General features: G+C 38.2%; 1 protein-coding gene across 9 annotated transcripts in view; it reads right to left on the reverse strand.

Annotated features, from left to right (window-relative positions):
• The window catches only part of NMNAT3 (nicotinamide nucleotide adenylyltransferase 3), a 32,847-nt gene that overhangs the window by 14,254 nt on the left and 465 nt on the right, over positions 1–18,128 (reverse strand). The window contains exons 2-5 of one of the 9 annotated variants that reach the window (XM_055817475.1): positions 16,320–16,380; positions 9,012–9,078; positions 6,962–7,070; positions 6,311–6,447 (exon numbers count right to left, since the gene is read on the reverse strand). In XM_055817475.1, coding sequence (XP_055673450.1) covers positions 6,311–6,419 — 109 coding nt within the window. In that variant the 5' untranslated portion in view covers positions 6,420–6,447; positions 6,962–7,070; positions 9,012–9,078; positions 16,320–16,380. Of the gene's footprint in view, positions 1–2,421; positions 2,479–6,310; positions 6,448–6,961; positions 7,134–9,011; positions 9,079–16,319; positions 16,381–18,128 lie in introns of those variants that run through there. The other 8 variants (XM_055817472.1, XM_055817473.1, XM_055817477.1 and 5 more) reach the window with 8 other exon arrangements.

Consider the following 18,128-nt stretch of genomic DNA (forward strand, 5'->3'; position numbering starts at 1 on the left):
CCTCTTTTGCATTTCTATGACAACTGAGAATTAGGCACATCTGTTTATGCAGCCTGGTTCTTTATAACAAAGTAACTACCCCAAGTAGTATCTCTTCTAGGTAAGAGTTTAGATTTACAGCACATCACTATAAACAGCCAGTACCAATGTACATTAGCCATAAGTAATGACAGTAGCAAAAGTTGCGTGTTTCATGCTTTTATGGTTACATATAACTGAAAACAGCAGATAAGCCAACACACTTACTTTAAGGTAGTTTGGTACCTTCCTGTTAAAACTCCAACGCTTTAAAAGTTTCACTGATACAGGCTTACATAAAAATATTAGACAAATGCCAATCTCATCTCAAGGTTAGAATGAAACTCCTTGCCATTCAGTATTCAGCTCTGCTAACTTACATTTATGACAGAAAAAAACCCCAGAGTTAAGACTTGCTGGTAGCTTCTATGCTATCAATTGTGACACCAACTCAAATATGCAATTTTTCCCTTCCTGCAGATATGGACATTAGTTTACAGACCATATAATGCTCATGCACAGGGGAAAAAAAAAAACCCCTAACCAGAAAAACCCTGAAAAGCCAATACCCCCTCTCAAACCCACACCTAAACAGCAAAAAAACTGAAAAATCACCAAACCAAAAAACACTAAACATAAAAAACCCAAACAACCAAACCCCAAACCACCCTGAAGCCCAAACACCAAAGAAAAAACCAACCTCAAACACTGCAACACCCCCACTGAAAATGAAACATGAAAAAGAAACAAACCCCACTGAAAACCAACCACCAAAAAACCTCTCCACAACCCAATAAACTTTAATCAAGATGACAGTTTTTAACTCATGGCCTGTGTAAGGTTTCTGTCCCATGAATCCAAAGTTTATTAGCATAAGCCAAAGAAAATTCCCTGGGCTTCATGTTTGGGTTTTCTTTTGGAGACTGCCTCAATTTCCTTATCAGCACTGGACAAGAGATTAACTTCTATAAATTAGTGCATTCATGTGAACAATTGCCAGACACAGGATTGCAAATTTTTGGTTTGGATTTTGGAGGGTTTGTCCAGGAATAAGCATTTTCTCTGCTTTATTAAGCCTGGTCTAAGAGCATAAAGTTTCCTACACTTCTAAAATATAACAAAGTGAGTCTGATGAACAGTTTAAATTTTACTGCATAGTACATACATGACATACATAAATAACAAAAATCACTTTGGTTGTTGAGGAGTCAAGTCCTCCTTCATGAGTAGTGTCAGCTATTTCAAAATGTAAAACAATTTAAAACTTGCTATCAGAAGTGAACAATGTTGGAAAATAGTTACAATACAACCTCATGTTCAATCATCTAAGATGCAATAAGAGCTTACACTAATTCATTTTTCATTTATTCACTGAAACAACCACTGGCACACTTGCTTTTATGAATATGGTTAGTTAACTGGATTATTTAATTTCTTTTATCAGCCTTCTGTGTGTGAGAATACACACATTAAAATCACACGGTAATAGTAATGGTTTCCATTGAACCCACAAGAAATCAACAGTTATCCTCCCAGAAACCTCAGCCTACTAATACTAGGGTAACTAATAGAACAATTTTTCATTGTTCCATTTAAACAAAAATGTTAATTTGATTTATAGGTTGTAATACACTGGGGTGGAGGGAGCAGTACCTAAATCTTTGTTTAGATTAAATATCAAAATACCAGCCCATGCTTACCCTCCCATGACATGCATGTAGAGACTGCCAAGCATGAAAAAGGAAAATAAAATAAGCAAGACTTTTTTACTTCATCTTCAGTCACCTTCCGTGAAGGGAATTCAACAGAAGGAAAATCAAAGGGGTAAACAATTCAGCAATCATTGGATTGAAAGTCAACATAAACAACAAATACATCAGAGCAGTAATGGACAACCTTTTAGGATAGCTCTCCATACGATGGATGACTTTACGTTCACCACTTCAGAGTGCTTGAAAGATGCATACACTGAACTAGATGAGGTGTGCAAAAATCGTGGTGACAGATGCCACCAGGTGACATATGAGTACCCAGACAAACATAAATCATATCCACCTGGTTGAGTGAACTACAGGGCCTGAAGATGGAGATTTACCTCTGTAGTCAGACAGCCACTCAAATACATTGTGACTTCAGGAATTCCTCCAACAGCTGAGTTGCTGAGCCTGCACAACAATCAGTCCTCAAAAATTGCTGAATGATCTCCACACATCACATCTATAATAAACATTTTGTATCAGGACCCCAAAATACAACTTCACTTCTACCAGCTTTAGACAAAAAAAAAAAGGAAAGGCAGTATCCTGACAGCTCTGACAATGAGCCTTTCCTCCAGAAAGGAAGGGTAAAACCACCACCTTGAGAGTAACAATGTGAATAATAAAGTATTGTAGTTCTACTCACAGGACACCTTATTCTGAAATGCTCTCATCCAAGATGACTTTTGCCATGTAACATGACTGGGAAGCAATGATTCTCTTCAGAGATGCTGCAAAACAGATGACTAGGATTCCAAAGTCAAACACAAAGCATAATCGAAAATACCACTGCAAGCAGGGGACACCCACCCTTTATTCTGCTGGGTTTTAGTGTAAGACAATAAAACTTGTGGAACAGAAAGATGCCTATACTTCTTGACTTAGAAAAGAAGACCTTAAATTTAGAAAATGGTTAGGACCTAAACTATTTGTATTGATAACAGTATTCAGAAAATTGAGTTTTATGGAACAGAAGTGTTTCCTTTAGGGATATGGTATGTCTTGAAATGTCTTAACATTTATGCTTTTGCTGCTTTGATTTTCACCTTTGCAAAATGCACTCTATAGATTTAATTCTTTCTGGATGCTAAGCCACACACGCATCCCTCTTCCTGCATCTTTCAAGGGTAAAGCCTAACACAATTAACCAAGTGCTGCTCTATTTAAGCAAGCACTGCTGTAAATCTTGTAGTGAAAAAAACAAAAAAATCAAAGATTTGTTTCTTTTTCATTTTTTAAGTTCATTTAATTTTAGCTAATGTCTGTCAAAATTTACTGTATATACAGTAACTACTGCTGATCTGATCCTATTCCAATCATGTATCTGTATTACTATACACACTATCAAAACAGTAGGATTAAACTGGGTTTTCTTTGTGTTTTTTTTTTCTTTTCTTTCAAATTCCACTTATCAGAATTGTTTCACGAAATCAAACTGAAGTCTGCATTTATGCTGATTTGCTGCTGTTCCAATCTGTTCTTTTCCCTTTATTGAAATTATCAGTCTATTTTAATCAGATGCAGCTCCTGAACAACATAAACTTCCAAATTTCCAAGGCTGGTTAGTGACTAGTTATTTCTTCTTGGACTTCTTAGCTCTTCTGTCCAGTGCTGCATCTGACACAACCCACTGATTGTGTCGACATTTTTCCTAAGTTTTCATAAGATAGTTACTCATTGTCCTTCACCTCCTCCTCGCATTCGTCTTGTCACAGACAGAAACAGCTTATCTTTCATAACCCCCTCCTTTGTCCTCTATCCCTTTTGGTCCTATCTGGAAACTTGGTGATCTAAGTATCCTCTACTGGCAATATCTGGGAAACAAGATTTTAAACATCTTACATAGATTGATTCTAGTACTATTTCTTTTGCCTTTGTGGTCAAATGAGAAATACAGTCAAAGAGAAATAAAAGCATCTGACATTAGGTTTTAACAGACTGGAAAGGCATTTGCCACAGCTAGTACAAGTTTCAAGAAACAATTTTAAAAAAAGGGATCGAATCTGAGAAAATCCTAGCTATACATGAGGATGTGTAAAGAGTCAAATTCACATGAGTAGAGACAAAATCCAGATAAAGAGAATCATTACAGTTATTCAGTCACATGTAGACTGATATTAACAGGAAAAGGATGAATTACTTGATGTGTGGCAATGAAACTGCTTAAAGTATCAGAAACTCAATATAATTCCCTATTTAAGATAAGGGTGTATGAAAAATAAGATTAGACAGCATCTGAAACTGAAGTGCTGTGCAAAAAGCTGGCAGACAGAATTACTGGAGATGTCAGTCAGGATGCACATCAGGGATAGTCATGTCATTCATAACAGTAAAACCTGACTGTGAAGTCAACTCCAGCCAAGCTACTTCACAACTTACCATTTCTGCCTGATTTGTGATTAAGCAGAAATACCGAAATAGCACCAGAAGTAAGTAATTCTTACAGCCTAGGAAACATCACCCCTCATGCTAGTTAACTCTTCACTCATTCTAGTTAGATTTTCAGGCATTCAGTGTGTATGTTATCTCAGAAGTGCATTGCTCTCACTGAGAAGGGAATTAACGTGAATGTAGCAGACCGCTACTTCAAACAAGCTTTAGGCATGTATAACTGTTGTCTTCCAGCCTCACTATCAGCTCCCAGTCTGCAACTAGTGCTTCTTCTCGGCAAGTAAGCTCTGATTTCTTCCCTCCTTCCCTAGGTAACTGCAGAACTGGAAATGACTAGAACATGAGAGAATGATCAATTAATTTCCTTGGTGGGAATGGTTCTGACATGAAACAGGCATCCAGAATTGATCATTTTCATAGCATGTTGCCAACCCCTTTTGTTTGAGAAACTCTTTTCACCATACCAAGAAAGACCATATACCAGGTTTCTGTATCCATACATATAAACACATACATCTGCATTTACAGTTACTTCAATTAAAGCTACCTCTACCTGGCATCGGTAAAGCTTCCACAAGCTAACTGAGGATTCTTGCTTTGTAGACATCCTGGGTTAAGCATTCAGAAAGTGCAATGATTTCACTGTAAGCAGCCCAGACACAAGAAATCCCCTTCTCTAATGCATGATGTACTCATACTCCATACATTAAACTAAGATGTCAAAAGGCAAGTCACATCCTATCCAGAACTAAGCACTGATGTTAGACAAGTGCAATGTAACACACAACTTCCATTTCAGCCTTTCAAAATTTCATTTTTAATATGAATTTCACTAGACTTGTTCAAGTAAACTGCTCTGAGTAAGGGGTGGAGCCTTCTTACATAGTCCCTGGAGCAGATCAGACAATAAATTGTGATTCAGACAGAATCATAATTCATTTCCCAGTTCAATCCATCTTTCAAAGTAAAGAAATAAGTTACTGGACTTTAACAGTAACTTTAACATACGGCTTAAACAGAATTACAAGTTGGTCTCACATTACCTTTCTACTCCTTGCACACCTGGGCAGCAGAAGCAGTTATAAAATTACAGTAAGAAAAACCAATTCAAATTCCTTTGTAACCCTTTTTGTTCTGTGGGAGCAACAAAATCATTGTAGTTACAGGACAACAGAGACTTGTAGAGGCAGCCCTCAGAGCCAGTTCTGTAATTCTTCCTCAGAAAAGTCAAAGTAGTCTTACAGTATGTGGTGAGTGTGTAGTTGCTGCTTTTACTGCACTACGGTATCAGTGGGTTACCAAATTCTCTCCCCGCCACCCTACAATTTGACAGCAAAATTCCTTTTACTATTATTTTCTGTTCAGGTTCCTACTGAATCACCTCCCTAGGAACCTCATTGTCATAGTTCCAATAAACTGTGATTCCCTCCCAACCTCTTCCAGAAACATATGTGTATATTTTAGCTGCCAGATGGAAAAAAAAATTAAAAGCCTCTGCAACTAAGTAGTTGATTAAACTTAAGAGTTCAATGCTTCTCAGTAGCTATTCTGATTTTTGCTTAAGTTCCTTATGTTACCCACCTTTCTCTTTTGTTGCCAAAACTTTCCAGCCTGCTGACATCTCACTTTTCTCATCTCCTTTATGAGGAAATTATTTAGCTAGGGGAGATAACTTCTACCTCTTAGAGAAGATGGATAATGAATAATTAACGTTTCCTCTATACTCCTGTTTCACACTGCTGTCAAAACTGCTAACTGTAACACTTCCTCATATTAAAACACAATGTATCATAAAAGCATGAAATCTGAACATAAATGTTTCTTCTCAGTTTCAAAATTGTTAACCATACTCTTTCACAAGAGTCAGCCTGTTCCATGAATATGATCCTAAAACTGCTGATGAAACTTTCATTTTATTTTCATGAACAGTCATTATGATACTTGTTTATGTACTGAGCCAAAGGAAGACGTAATGCTACACTTTCTATATTGAATATGCCATGAAAGCCTCATACTGAATGATCAATAAAGAATATTAAAATTAAGCCAGCTGTAAAGTGACAACATCTATAGCGAGTGTTAAAAATCCTTCCTTTTCACAGTAAACCACCACATGCGTGTGATCCTAACACCACCTTACTGACCTGTTCGGTGCAGGTGATCTCTAGCCAGCTCAAACAAACGCATATGCATGTTTGTGATGGGGTTAAAGGAGCCACAAGCTAGAAGAATGACAGGTATCCTGCTCTTCATTCTGACATCAAAACATTAAAACTCCATCCTAAAGAAAAAAAATATTATTAAAATAAAAAACAAACTTGACAATGAGCAGTCTGTCCATTGTTCCTCAAAGGAACTTGCTCCAAAAAGGAGCACTGTTTTCAGAACTGTGCATTCCTGGAACACTAATAAAAGTATCAGAAGATCAGTCCCCTGTACCATCACAGCACGCAGGAGGTACTACCTCACAAACACATGTTCTTTGGTATTTGGAAAGCATCAAGCACTTCTGTTTCCCCACGTGCAGGACGTACAGGGATGGCTAGAAAGTATTTCTAGAAATTCGTATTATGATTATTATTAAAAACTGTCAGGTTTTATACATGTTTTTTATTTTTAACCTGCTTTTGTCAGAAAACAAGGGTTTGCTCTGTCTTTCTGTCAACCCCCTATTAATAACTTCAGAGCCTGTATGCCTGCTACAAAAGCAGATTATTGTTTGTTTTTTTCAAATAAGTTCTTACAATGTACCTTTACAACAGATGACAAACCCCACATGCAACACCCAAACCTACACGTTTGGCTTCCTTAGAGGTGGGCAAGCAGCAGCTGGTGGCCAGCCAGCCAGCCAGGTGGCAAATACTTCTAGCCAGGTTATCAGCAATGTCCTGCGTAGTTTCTTTGCTGGATAGCACAACAAATGATGGTGGATCAACAACAGGGAACAGCAGGGAGGAGAAACTATAGCTGTTACAGAAAAAAACACCAGGGACATTAAAAAGCAATGAACAGGGTGAATGGGGGGGGAACAATGCTGTTAGGAGTATTGCAGGTGCATTTACAAACAACCCTTATATAATTTAGTTAGAATGTCAGTCATCTCAATAAAACGCAGAGGAAATCAGTTTAAGTTAGTCACTGTGCTTGGAGCTACTTATTTGCATAGCTCTTTTTACCCCTGAATCCAGAATATATCTGGCATGATTAAAAACAGTTGTGTCCCATGTATATACCTGTGAAATGGGGCTCTCTTTTCCTAGGATCTGAAATCTCTACAATGCTCACACCCATATATCATACATGCACCATTCTTGTCCCTTCTACTGGCCTCCAGCCCTCTCCATCAAGTCTAAGTCTTTCTGCAGAAGACAATTGAATCCCAAACTTCAGAAGTCAGTCCTGGGTTAACAGACTGGAGCCGGTATGGATTCTGTGCTCTGTTTAGCCAGATCCTGCTGTCCATCTGCAGTGTACCAAAGCACTGTAGCTCAGAGCCTACCCGCACTGTTCCCAGTCCTTATATTCCCTTATTCTTTGTTCCCTTTTCTTACTTAGAAAAAAATTAACAAGAATGGTTAAATCAATATCAAGTTGGTGTTTTATAGCTGCCAATTCTATCAGTTCATTTACAGAGGATTTAAAACTCTGAGGAGTAGGACTGTACCATTTAACAGCATTCAATGCACCTAGCAATAAGTTTTAATATTTTCACTTGTGACATGTTGGGAGTTTGCGAAGTTCTTACTGTAGCTTGACTATCTAGTACTGAACATATATACTAAAATTCTTTTAGATGTTTTCATTTTACTGATTTCTCGAATCTCCCATCATACTAAGGGAGATATACTGGGGGAGAAAAGACTCCCAGGCTGTAGAGCCATTAAAGGTTAGCAACAATCTTACGGCCTACAATTGTCGCAGCTGTAGGAAGCACATTTCACAGCACCCTCTCTCTCCTCTGATATACTATCCCTGTGTAGAACCTAACAAACTCATACATGAAAACTGTATGCAAACTTTATAGGTGCTTCACTCAGAAAGATCAAACTCAGTGTTCTTTTGTTCAATGTCAGCAATTCTGTAAATGTATCATCATTGTATGGGGAAAGGTCTTTTCGTCTTGAAACAGGCAGCAAAACATTAGTATCTGTGATTAAGTGAAAAGTCATTGCAAGAATATCTAAGTGTTCTGCTATAGTCCGAACTTTTTGCTAGATAAATTCTGTTGCCACAGATTAGACAATGCTGCACTCTCAATGATAAATCAATTAATTCTAGACTACAAATTTTCTAGAAGCAGAAACTGTTTACAGCATAACTACAACGATGTTACCAGCATCCAGCCCTGCAAACAGGCTTACACAATCTTATATTACAACCTAAAACCAATGACACAGTCAAATAACTTTACCCAACAGCCAAGCAGGATCAGTCAGCACCTCACTCACACAAATACATGTTCAGGTGGAAAATCACACCCCCATTCTTCCCCCTGCAAACAGGCTTACACAATCTTATATTACAACCTAAAACCAATGACACAGTCAAATAACTTTACCCAACAGCCAAGCAGGATCAGTCAGCACCTCACTCACACAAATACATGTTCAGGTGGAAAATCACACCCCCATTCTTCCCTATTCCATGTATCAATAGCAGCTCTAGCTCTTACATCTGCTAGCTGACGGCTCTGATACGGTCTCTTCTATACTGATGAAATGCGGTTTACATTTCCTTTGCTGATCTTTCCATTGACATCTTGAAAGTTATAAACTGCATGGGGTTTTTTTTGTTTTTGTTTTTTTTAAAGAAGCTTTTAATTCTATAGACTTCTCTATTTCTCACCTGAAGCATGTTGGATGGTTTGACTGCAGCTCTTACTCATTTATACCTCGCAGTCTCTAGGGAAAAACTTCAACGCAAACAACAACAGCAACAAACAGAAAGAAAAAAAATGGAAACCAAGAATGTACTAAAAGTAAACATGTAGTAGAAGCATTTCAAAATATTTTTTGAATATTTTTATTCAAATATATACATGGTGAAAACTCACTCCCAAACACCTTATATATAAAATATCTATGTATGTAAATAAAAATCAAGACAGCAGCATTTTTATCCTTTCTATCCTCAAAATAGTGTATCCTAAACTTATTCAACAGGTATAGTACAACTTTTAAGATTTCAAACAAAACTTTCTGATTCAGCCACTATCTCAGCTGGTATCAATTAACTGAAGGTTTAAAATCATTATAACACCACCTAAAATAACAGAAAAAAGGAAAGTTAACTGATTTTTCAGCTAAGATCTCTTGAGAAATCAAACAGAATAGAAAACATTAAACACAGATCTTTAAACAGAGGAGATAGCCTCTTGACCTGTTCATCTTATGTGAGGCAGTGGCAGTCACACTTCTTTTAAAGTGCTGCAGCATCCCAGTGTTCCTACAATTACAGACTTCTACATTCAGTCCAAAGTTGTATGCATTTTACCTACACACAGGAAGCAGGCTACCTAACTAGTTTTACCAACTGAATATAAACTACAAACAAGTAGGTGAGTGTGCTGTTATCAGGCACTTACTGAGTGTGCACATTGTGCCAGGGCAATACATTTCTGTTTCATCTGTTCCATAAAAATAAGCCATTAAGCCAGTCCTGAATACTGCAGTAAGTCATCTCTCTTGCCAAATGGTCTACAGACCAAGCAAGCAGTAGTTTTTGCATCAATTTAAATATGCTAATACCAATTTGCACCTACTAGGTGCTGTATGTTTGCAAAAAGTCAACCAAGTGTAACATCAATAATGTACTTTGTTAAATAAATAATCTGTGATTAATTTGCTCCCTAGCAATTGTTCCTACACAATGCATATTCCATTAACGGCGCCCCATAAAACACAGAATTGTTTCCTCCTATTGCTGTTCCCAAGTCTAGCTAAAATACGAAGTACTTTTGAAGAAGGTGCACATGGATAATTCAACTGTTAATGCAGTCTTGTTGCAAGGCTGTAAAAAGAAATTCCAAGTCAGTCAAACACGTATCTTGATCTCCAACAGGAAAGAATAATTAAAAATGCACACTACACATAGATTGGGAGGGGAAGAATGGACACAGCATGATACCTAAAAAAGGGCTGCAACCAAGAAGCAGACTCCCTCTCTGGGATTTCCTTGGTACCCAACTTTCAGGAGTGCTGCGATGGCAGTTTTTCAGGACTTACAGAATTCAGGTCCTTACCTCGGTGCTTCCGCTCCCATAACTGTGAAATCAGAACTAATCCTCAACTACTTCAGAAGCTGAACTTAGCTTCACACATACCTTAACTGAAGTGACTGCACCTGTAGATACCTTCATCATGTAGATACTCTCTTCTTCTCCCTATTACATCTGTGACAAACTACTGCTTTTACGTGTAAGTTACATACAAGCAAGTGCTCCATAATCATTAAATGATCATCTCAAAAATCATCTGAGGGTGATTAGTTCTATAAAGGAATCCCTTTTGTACTTAAAATTATTCTTGCATCAAAATATTCCACCTACTCAGGAACTGAAAGGAACAGAATACAGGCAGCATTTATTTGGAAGAAATTCCAACACTGGTATCACCTCTATTTTAATAAAAATACTGTATGCATTACAAGGAATAATGCATTGTTATGCACATGCAATTTTAGGATCTTTTATGTCCTACCCAACAGCACTGTGTACCTTCCCCGGTGCATTTAGACACTGATTAAGGCTCCAGAGAAGGAATGCAACCAAAACTTCCGAGAACAGGCACTTGTTTCACATAATTTTCTCTGCACTCCCTTATTGAGTTTGTAAGGTGGTGGTATTAACAAATCAAATTTGTTATAGGAAAAACCCAACCTTTCTCTTTTACAGTCTCTCACTAGTACTAATCAACAATTTTTAGACATTGGCACTGAAACAGACAAACCCCCACATTTCTTCATTTACTGCAACTGCCAAACTCTCATTCAAGCGGCAGAAACAGTAAATTGTATGGTAACATTTTACATCGATAGGTATTCACTACCTGGCAAACCAGTTTCAAGTCCTCAGTTTCTTCAGAGAAGGGTGAGAAAATCATGGAAAAGTTACATTTGTACTAAGGCTGTCCCACCACTCCCATAACTACTGTACCTCTAAACTACCTTCATAAGATTGAAGTGATTTGCTACTGCCTTGCTTAAAAATGTCAAGATTTTAGCAAAGTCTGTTCCACTATTCGAGTCTTTGCTGCCTCAGTATGGTGTCTTTGTGTGTACCTCAAAAGATCAAATAAATTCAAAGCACCTGAAATCCCACTAGAAAAAAACCCTAAATTCTAAAGAAAATACTTGCGGTGTGTTTGTGAAAAAAGTTTGTTAAAGCAAGAGACACAGATGCCAGATTGAGCTATAAAAGCATTTTTTGACAGATGTGATTAATATTTTTAATAATTACCTATAATATTTGTACAGCAAGACTGCACCTTCTACTTTCAACTAGTTTACCAGCATTTGACAGAAACCTTAGGAATATGTCAGTAAACATCACTATTATCAAGCAGTATTAGTAAGATTTGTATGATTAAGAGTACAATAACTGACTTAATTTTTTAAGCGTAATTCTGGTTTTATAAGGAAACAACCATGCTTGATTTCGCATGAAGAAAAGTCAGTAAACTCTGTAAATACATGTCCTGTTTGTGCAACTTCCCTCCAGACATGACAGACACTGCCATTTGTTGTACTTCCAATCAGTAAAAGATAACATCTTTTGTCATCTTTCCCATCTGTCTTCAAAAGTCATAGATAATGGAAGCAAGAGAAAGCACAGCTCTGACCAGAGACTGTGAAGGTTTGCTGCTTTGGAATATTATAGGTGGTGTTTTTAATGATGAAAAAGACACAAGAAAATAAGGTTTGAAGGAGACAAGTTCCAGTATGATCCCATTTCATGCAATAACTGCATATGGCTCCTTCTGGTGAGCGCTTCTGCGTCAGTGTGCTCTGCTCTGGGCACATGCACCCACAGCCTTGGCCAGGCTGGGGTCTTCTAATAAACGCCAGTTACATGAGTGTCTGCAGTTTAGAACAGGTTTCAACAGTATGGTACATCACCTGTCTACAGACAAGGGCAGACACCTTCAAATGAGGAGGCCATGCTCAAGCTATGTAAAAAAGGCTTTATGATGGAACATTCATTTTAATTTTCATTAGAAAATTCCTGCAAGTTCTTTTTCTGTTGTCTATATTCCTACAATATGTCAATAATAGATGACATTACAGATGACCACAGTTAAGTACTGCTGAAAGTCAGTAATTAGAGCCATATCTGATTAATTATCAGAAGCACAATGGTGTGCTGAGCAGTGCAGTCTGATTCATGAGCTGTTAAATTAGTAAACTGGAGGACAAGACACCGATATGGGCATGCTCTGAGCCAGACCCACTCTTGAGCTAAAATTTCTGCAAAGAGCAGAAATAAATTGAATCCTAGCACAGGATGAAAGTGTTATCTTCTTCCGTGAGGGTGAATCTAGACTAATTTAGATGAAATTTAGATTTGAACAAGTTCAAAGCTGCCCACATTCATTCTTTTACTGGCCCACATCATTACCTTGTATAAATTCATGTAGCTGCACCGAGCCCAGCTGAGTTACACCAGGTGACATTAAGGTTGTTACGGTTGCAAGACACATTTTCAAAGTCAGAATATAAAATACATTTTAGTAGCTGACCCAAATCATAGCAAACCACAGTACACAAATATCCCTTAAAAATATTACCAGGTATCAGATTTTCTCATGCTGTCACTAAGGAGAGCCACTGCCATAACAAAAGTTACTCCAGTCAGTAAGCTCCCAGCATGTGCTGTCACTGAAATTAATCCACCACAACAGTGACAAATATTCACCTGCATATCCCCACCTTCCACTTTAATAATGAACATAACATAAATATCTGGGTGAGAGAAAAAATGAAAAATATATAATCTAGGGTGATATTTTATTTGCTCATCAAAAAGTTACTCGCCCCAGCCAAGAAGAATTTTACAAGGTGCACATAAATACTACACATAGCCTAATATGACACTCTAATCCTCTAAAATAGCTTTTTCAGGGCCACATGATGGATCATATTATTGTTAAATTCCAGTGAGTCAGGTGTACCTCATTTCTTTTATTGGAAAGTCATTAACAAAATGTATGATAGTATATATGACTTTCTATCAGATTCAGCACATCAGAAGCATTAAGTTGCCCCTTCCAAACCCCACACCAGACTTCTAGTCAGAAAATGCAAGTCCCGTTGCAGTTTCTAAATCAGCTTCAAATAAACTCCCAAATCTAATCACCTCCAAGCTCGTTGCAGTCTCCACTAGAGCAGCAGCTTATACAACCTCATAAAACCATCCAGGCTTTTTCATGTCTGCCTGTGAAAATGGCCCAAAGCACAACAAATATTGTCTTTAGTAACACATAGGCTTCTTTTGCTTAAGATTGGCTTAATTTGGTGGTACTTGACATTTCTAATTCAGCTTTGTCTAGGCAGCAATTTTCCCAGTAAATGGTAGTGACCAAAAAGCTACCCATGGACAAGTTACCTCACAGAAAACTGCAACATGTCTCTGGCCCAAATTCCAAGTGCCTTGGCGGCTAACAGAGAAAGCAGCCTCAGCAGAATTATCTCTTCTTCTCCAGAGACAATACTTCACTCTTGCAATTTCTTTATTTCAGGCTGTATCAGTGGGGAAATCCCCTCTCACAGAAGGCCAACAAGACCTCTTCATCAGTTACATTTCTGAAATCAACTTAACTATGACTTCCACTTGTTTTGTACTTTTAATGATTTTTTTCTTCCAAATAAAAACTAGTTCTCTGTTTTTAATTTCCATTCCAAATCGTTTCTGCTCCATTGCCAAAAAGAAACTGATTGAAAGGCACTAAACAAGAAAGTTGACTATAAAAAGTGCACAGGGCCAAAGTATGAAACATATAAATAATAAAATGACCACAGGACTCATACAGTCTGAAACACATGCTAAAACCGAATTTCAAGTTAATAATGAACACAGTATTTCCTTAAATAATTTTCAAGTGCAAAAAATTTAAGCAGAATATGATTATTTTTTTTTTAACATTGTGCTAAGGAATTATTCTCAATTCACACACAAAATAGTGCAGGTGAATTCAAGCCAACTACAACACAATTTTTTAAGTCTGTGAGTTGCAGGTTTATAACTAGAATCACATAGTGGGACACAAAGGTGCCTGGTGCCCAGAGTCAAGCCAGTAAGATGCCCATAGATACTTGCATGACAGTATTCTGTAGAATGTATTTTCCTTAATATTCTTATTCTGGACCTTTGTCCTGCAAAATAATCCTGTGTACAGGGTGCCTGTTGCCTGATCAGCAACATGGAATTCAGCAACTCAGCCACACGGAGTTCAAAAACCACTATTTATGCAACTCAACAGTGAACTTCCATATTGTTGCCATGCATATATACATTCAGATTTAGCTGTTGTCCTTGAACAGTAAAAATTTAAAGACAAGCCGCAGCATAACACTCTCACATTCTTTCTCTGTGTTGTCTGGGAAAAACATGGAATAACATCCATTTTCTAAAAAAGGCATTTTATTCTAACTGCCTATAAAACATTCAGCAATGCTTAGACACAGAGCTCTGTAGCAGTTTGGTCTGGTTACAAAGCAAATGATACTACACTAACCCAGAACTATGCAGAAAATAGGTTAAAAAAGACCAGCTTGGCAAACGACAAACATTCAGTGTTTGCCGGGTAATGCAGGATCTCAGCCTGCATTACACAACAGCAGTCTCGCACCTTTGTGTAGCATTTCAACAAGGTCAAAAGAATACAATCAGCTCCTGGCATCTTCTTGTATTCGCTGCAGTATGATCTTTAGAATTGCTTATTCAATAATCCCTAGTGATTTCTCAATACCAAACACTCAGCTCCTTTCCTATTCTTTGTGCCCTTATCACACTAATGAATAAGCTTTTTCTTCTACAGTTGCATAAACGATTCTAAGTAACCAATAGTCATCCTTCTGTTGGCATGTATGACTCAGTCATCCACAAGAACAATATACTGATTTCTAGGAAAAAAGGATACATGCAGAACTGCAACCCAGGGTGGCTATTTTTAAGCAAACAAACTGCTGATTTAGTAAAAGTACCAACTTGTCTGTCCAAACAAACTCCGTACTAAAACTTCGAGTTCCTTTTGAGAAGCCATTCAGAGTGATTTTTCCTCTATCAACGTCTTCTGCAATTTTCTTATAATTAGCCAAATACATTTAGCAGAACCTAAGGCAAATCTTGTAATAGAAATACAGCTTGCACACAAATAGGAGATATCTAAGTGGTAAAGAAACCATCTTCAATCACTAAAATCTGTTCTTATAAAGCTGGTTTTAAAAGGTAGCAAACTAACAAACCCCCTAAAAGTACTCCTGCAGAGCATTCAGATGCAAAATAATAGTATATATATAAATAACTCCTGACACTGTTTATGTAGTTAGAAAACAACATCTCACTGGCTCTACAGTTATATGGAAGAGGTCTTCCATCAAAGTAAAGAATTAAAACTAAAAACTTGACTAAGGCAGCTATCTTTCTATGCTTCAAGGTTTACCTGACCACCTCCAGGAAGCAAGAAGGAATTCTGCAATATATAGCATTGCTCAGTTTGCTAAATGCAGGATAGGGCTTCTCATTTTCCTTTGGAACTTGATCTATTAGTTACTGCCAGAGTCAACAAACTCAACTGAACGAACAGCTAAGGTTAGCAATGACTATATAAAGCTGCTGTTTGAAACAACATGCCCTCCTGCACCAATTCAGTAGCATCCAGGTATCCTCAGTGTAGCACACTTAACAGTGAGAAGGCTATTTGCAATTAAATTTTTAAGCCATCAAAGTGAAAGGAATGCACATAATGCTTACACTAATATGTGAATTTGCCTACTAACACTGAGGATTTTGCATAGCAATGAGGCAGTTTAAGTAAATGGCTCCTAGGCTCAAGAGTTCACATTGCTTGATATAGTTATATTTTAATTAAATGATCAATTTAGAATTCTACTTGCTTCATCTTGTACAACCAAAGAATTCAAGGAAATGATACAAACCTGTGTGATCCGAACTGTTTTGCTTGCTCTTTAAGAATCTCACCTGTACAGGGATTTCTGGCTATCCAAAGAAAAAGAAATAAGATTCTGAAACAACTACTATGAAATTATGTACCTCATTACAACAACAATCACACTGCAACTATCACCCTAAATGTTTGTAAGTTCTTATAATAATTTAAATAAATATTAATAACCATACAATTTTACCATCTTCAACACTGTGACAGTGCCTCCCCTGTTTTGGGGGGACAATCAAAAAGCCAACAAAATGCTGGGCATCATGAGGGAAGTACTGAGACCATTACACAGGGTATTGGTTTTAGCACTACAGAAAACCTGGACAGGCCCCCGTTCTGACTACCATGACCGGTTCTGGTCTCAGCTCAGGAAGGGTAGTTAAAATGGTCAAATGAATGGAGCTACCACTATCCCAGAGGCAAAAAAACGTCTGGGACTGTTTGGTTTGGAGAAGAGAAGCTTGGGGAAGCTACAGCTGAGTTTTACAGAATGATGAAGACACTAGATAAACAGAGTGCAAACCTTCTCCCTGCAATACTAGATGTAGGGGCTAGCCAGTGAACACAACTTTTACAACAGGCTGAAGTGTGCACTGGGAGGCCAGGTGCATGTGTGGTGTCCCTAAGCTGCTGTGGCTGGTGGCAGGAGTACAAGGGGCAGCATGTGGCCAGGTCAGTTTCCCTAAACTGGATCTCCTCTCTCCATTTCCTGGGATGCTAGGCTGAGTCTGACACAGTACAGCATTTCTGATGTGTTTGAAGATCTCTGTTAACTTTGTAAGCCTACAATAGCTAATTTCTTGGTTTCTTCTTGTTATTGTTGAGAAAAATACACAATGCTTGGTGAGTAAAGAGGCTTCTACAGCATTTTTTTGAGTGGAGCATTGCACTAAACAAACAGTATGGGGGGAAAACCACAGCTGTGAAGTTGGCTTTTGAAATTCCGGCAGCCCTCCTGGCCACAGACAGGCCAGCAAGCTGGGGGCCAACAACATCACCCAGCCAGCTTCACCTGCTACGCCACTTAAACATTTTATGACCTTAGAAATCATCACTGCTATGAAATCTGGTTTGTCTCATTAAATGATTTTAAAAGGCAGAACCTCAAATAGCTCAAATTCCCCTTTGACAGGACTGCCATCTATTGTGTCCTCAGTGCCCCCCTCCCTCCTCCCCGACATCTCTGGGCTTCTCAAAGGTCTTTCAGATCACCTGAACGCTAATTAGCTTATCATAGCTATGCTAAATTCTAAAATTTGCATTTCTGAAGGTAAAGGCAGGAAGCTAATTTACTGCTAGAATCACATAATGTAACTAGACTTTAGTAAAAATTAACGCCTGAAAAATGCACTACTCACACATGCTGTATTGCTGCAAAGCGTAAAGAAAACAAACATCAGGGAGAATTTATAAAACTAAACAACAGCTGTTGCACAAGGGGGGAAACAACCTCTTAACGTGGAAGAGAAATATGAGTAAGTTTCACAGCGAAAGGCAGATAGATTAAAAAAGAAAAATAACCAAAAATCCTCTTGCCTTCTGTAACTCTCACTGGCACCTGAGTGGGTGTTCTGGGGGGAAAAAGAAAAAAAAAAAAAAGGCAAAAAATAAAAAGGTTTAACCTGCTACTGTAAATATGGCCCTGGCTCTGTGTTTATTGCGCAGCTGACGCGGGGCGCACGCCAGCCCGCAGGGTGCCCGGGGGGGACAGGGGCACGGCGCCCCGGCCCGCTCCCCGCCGCCCCGGCCCCCGGTGCCCGTGCGCCCGCTCCTCCAGCCGGCGCCCGGC

This window comes from Falco peregrinus, chromosome 12 (assembly GCF_023634155.1).
Source record: "Falco peregrinus isolate bFalPer1 chromosome 12, bFalPer1.pri, whole genome shotgun sequence".
Classification (NCBI taxonomy): Eukaryota; Metazoa; Chordata; class Aves; order Falconiformes; family Falconidae; genus Falco; species Falco peregrinus.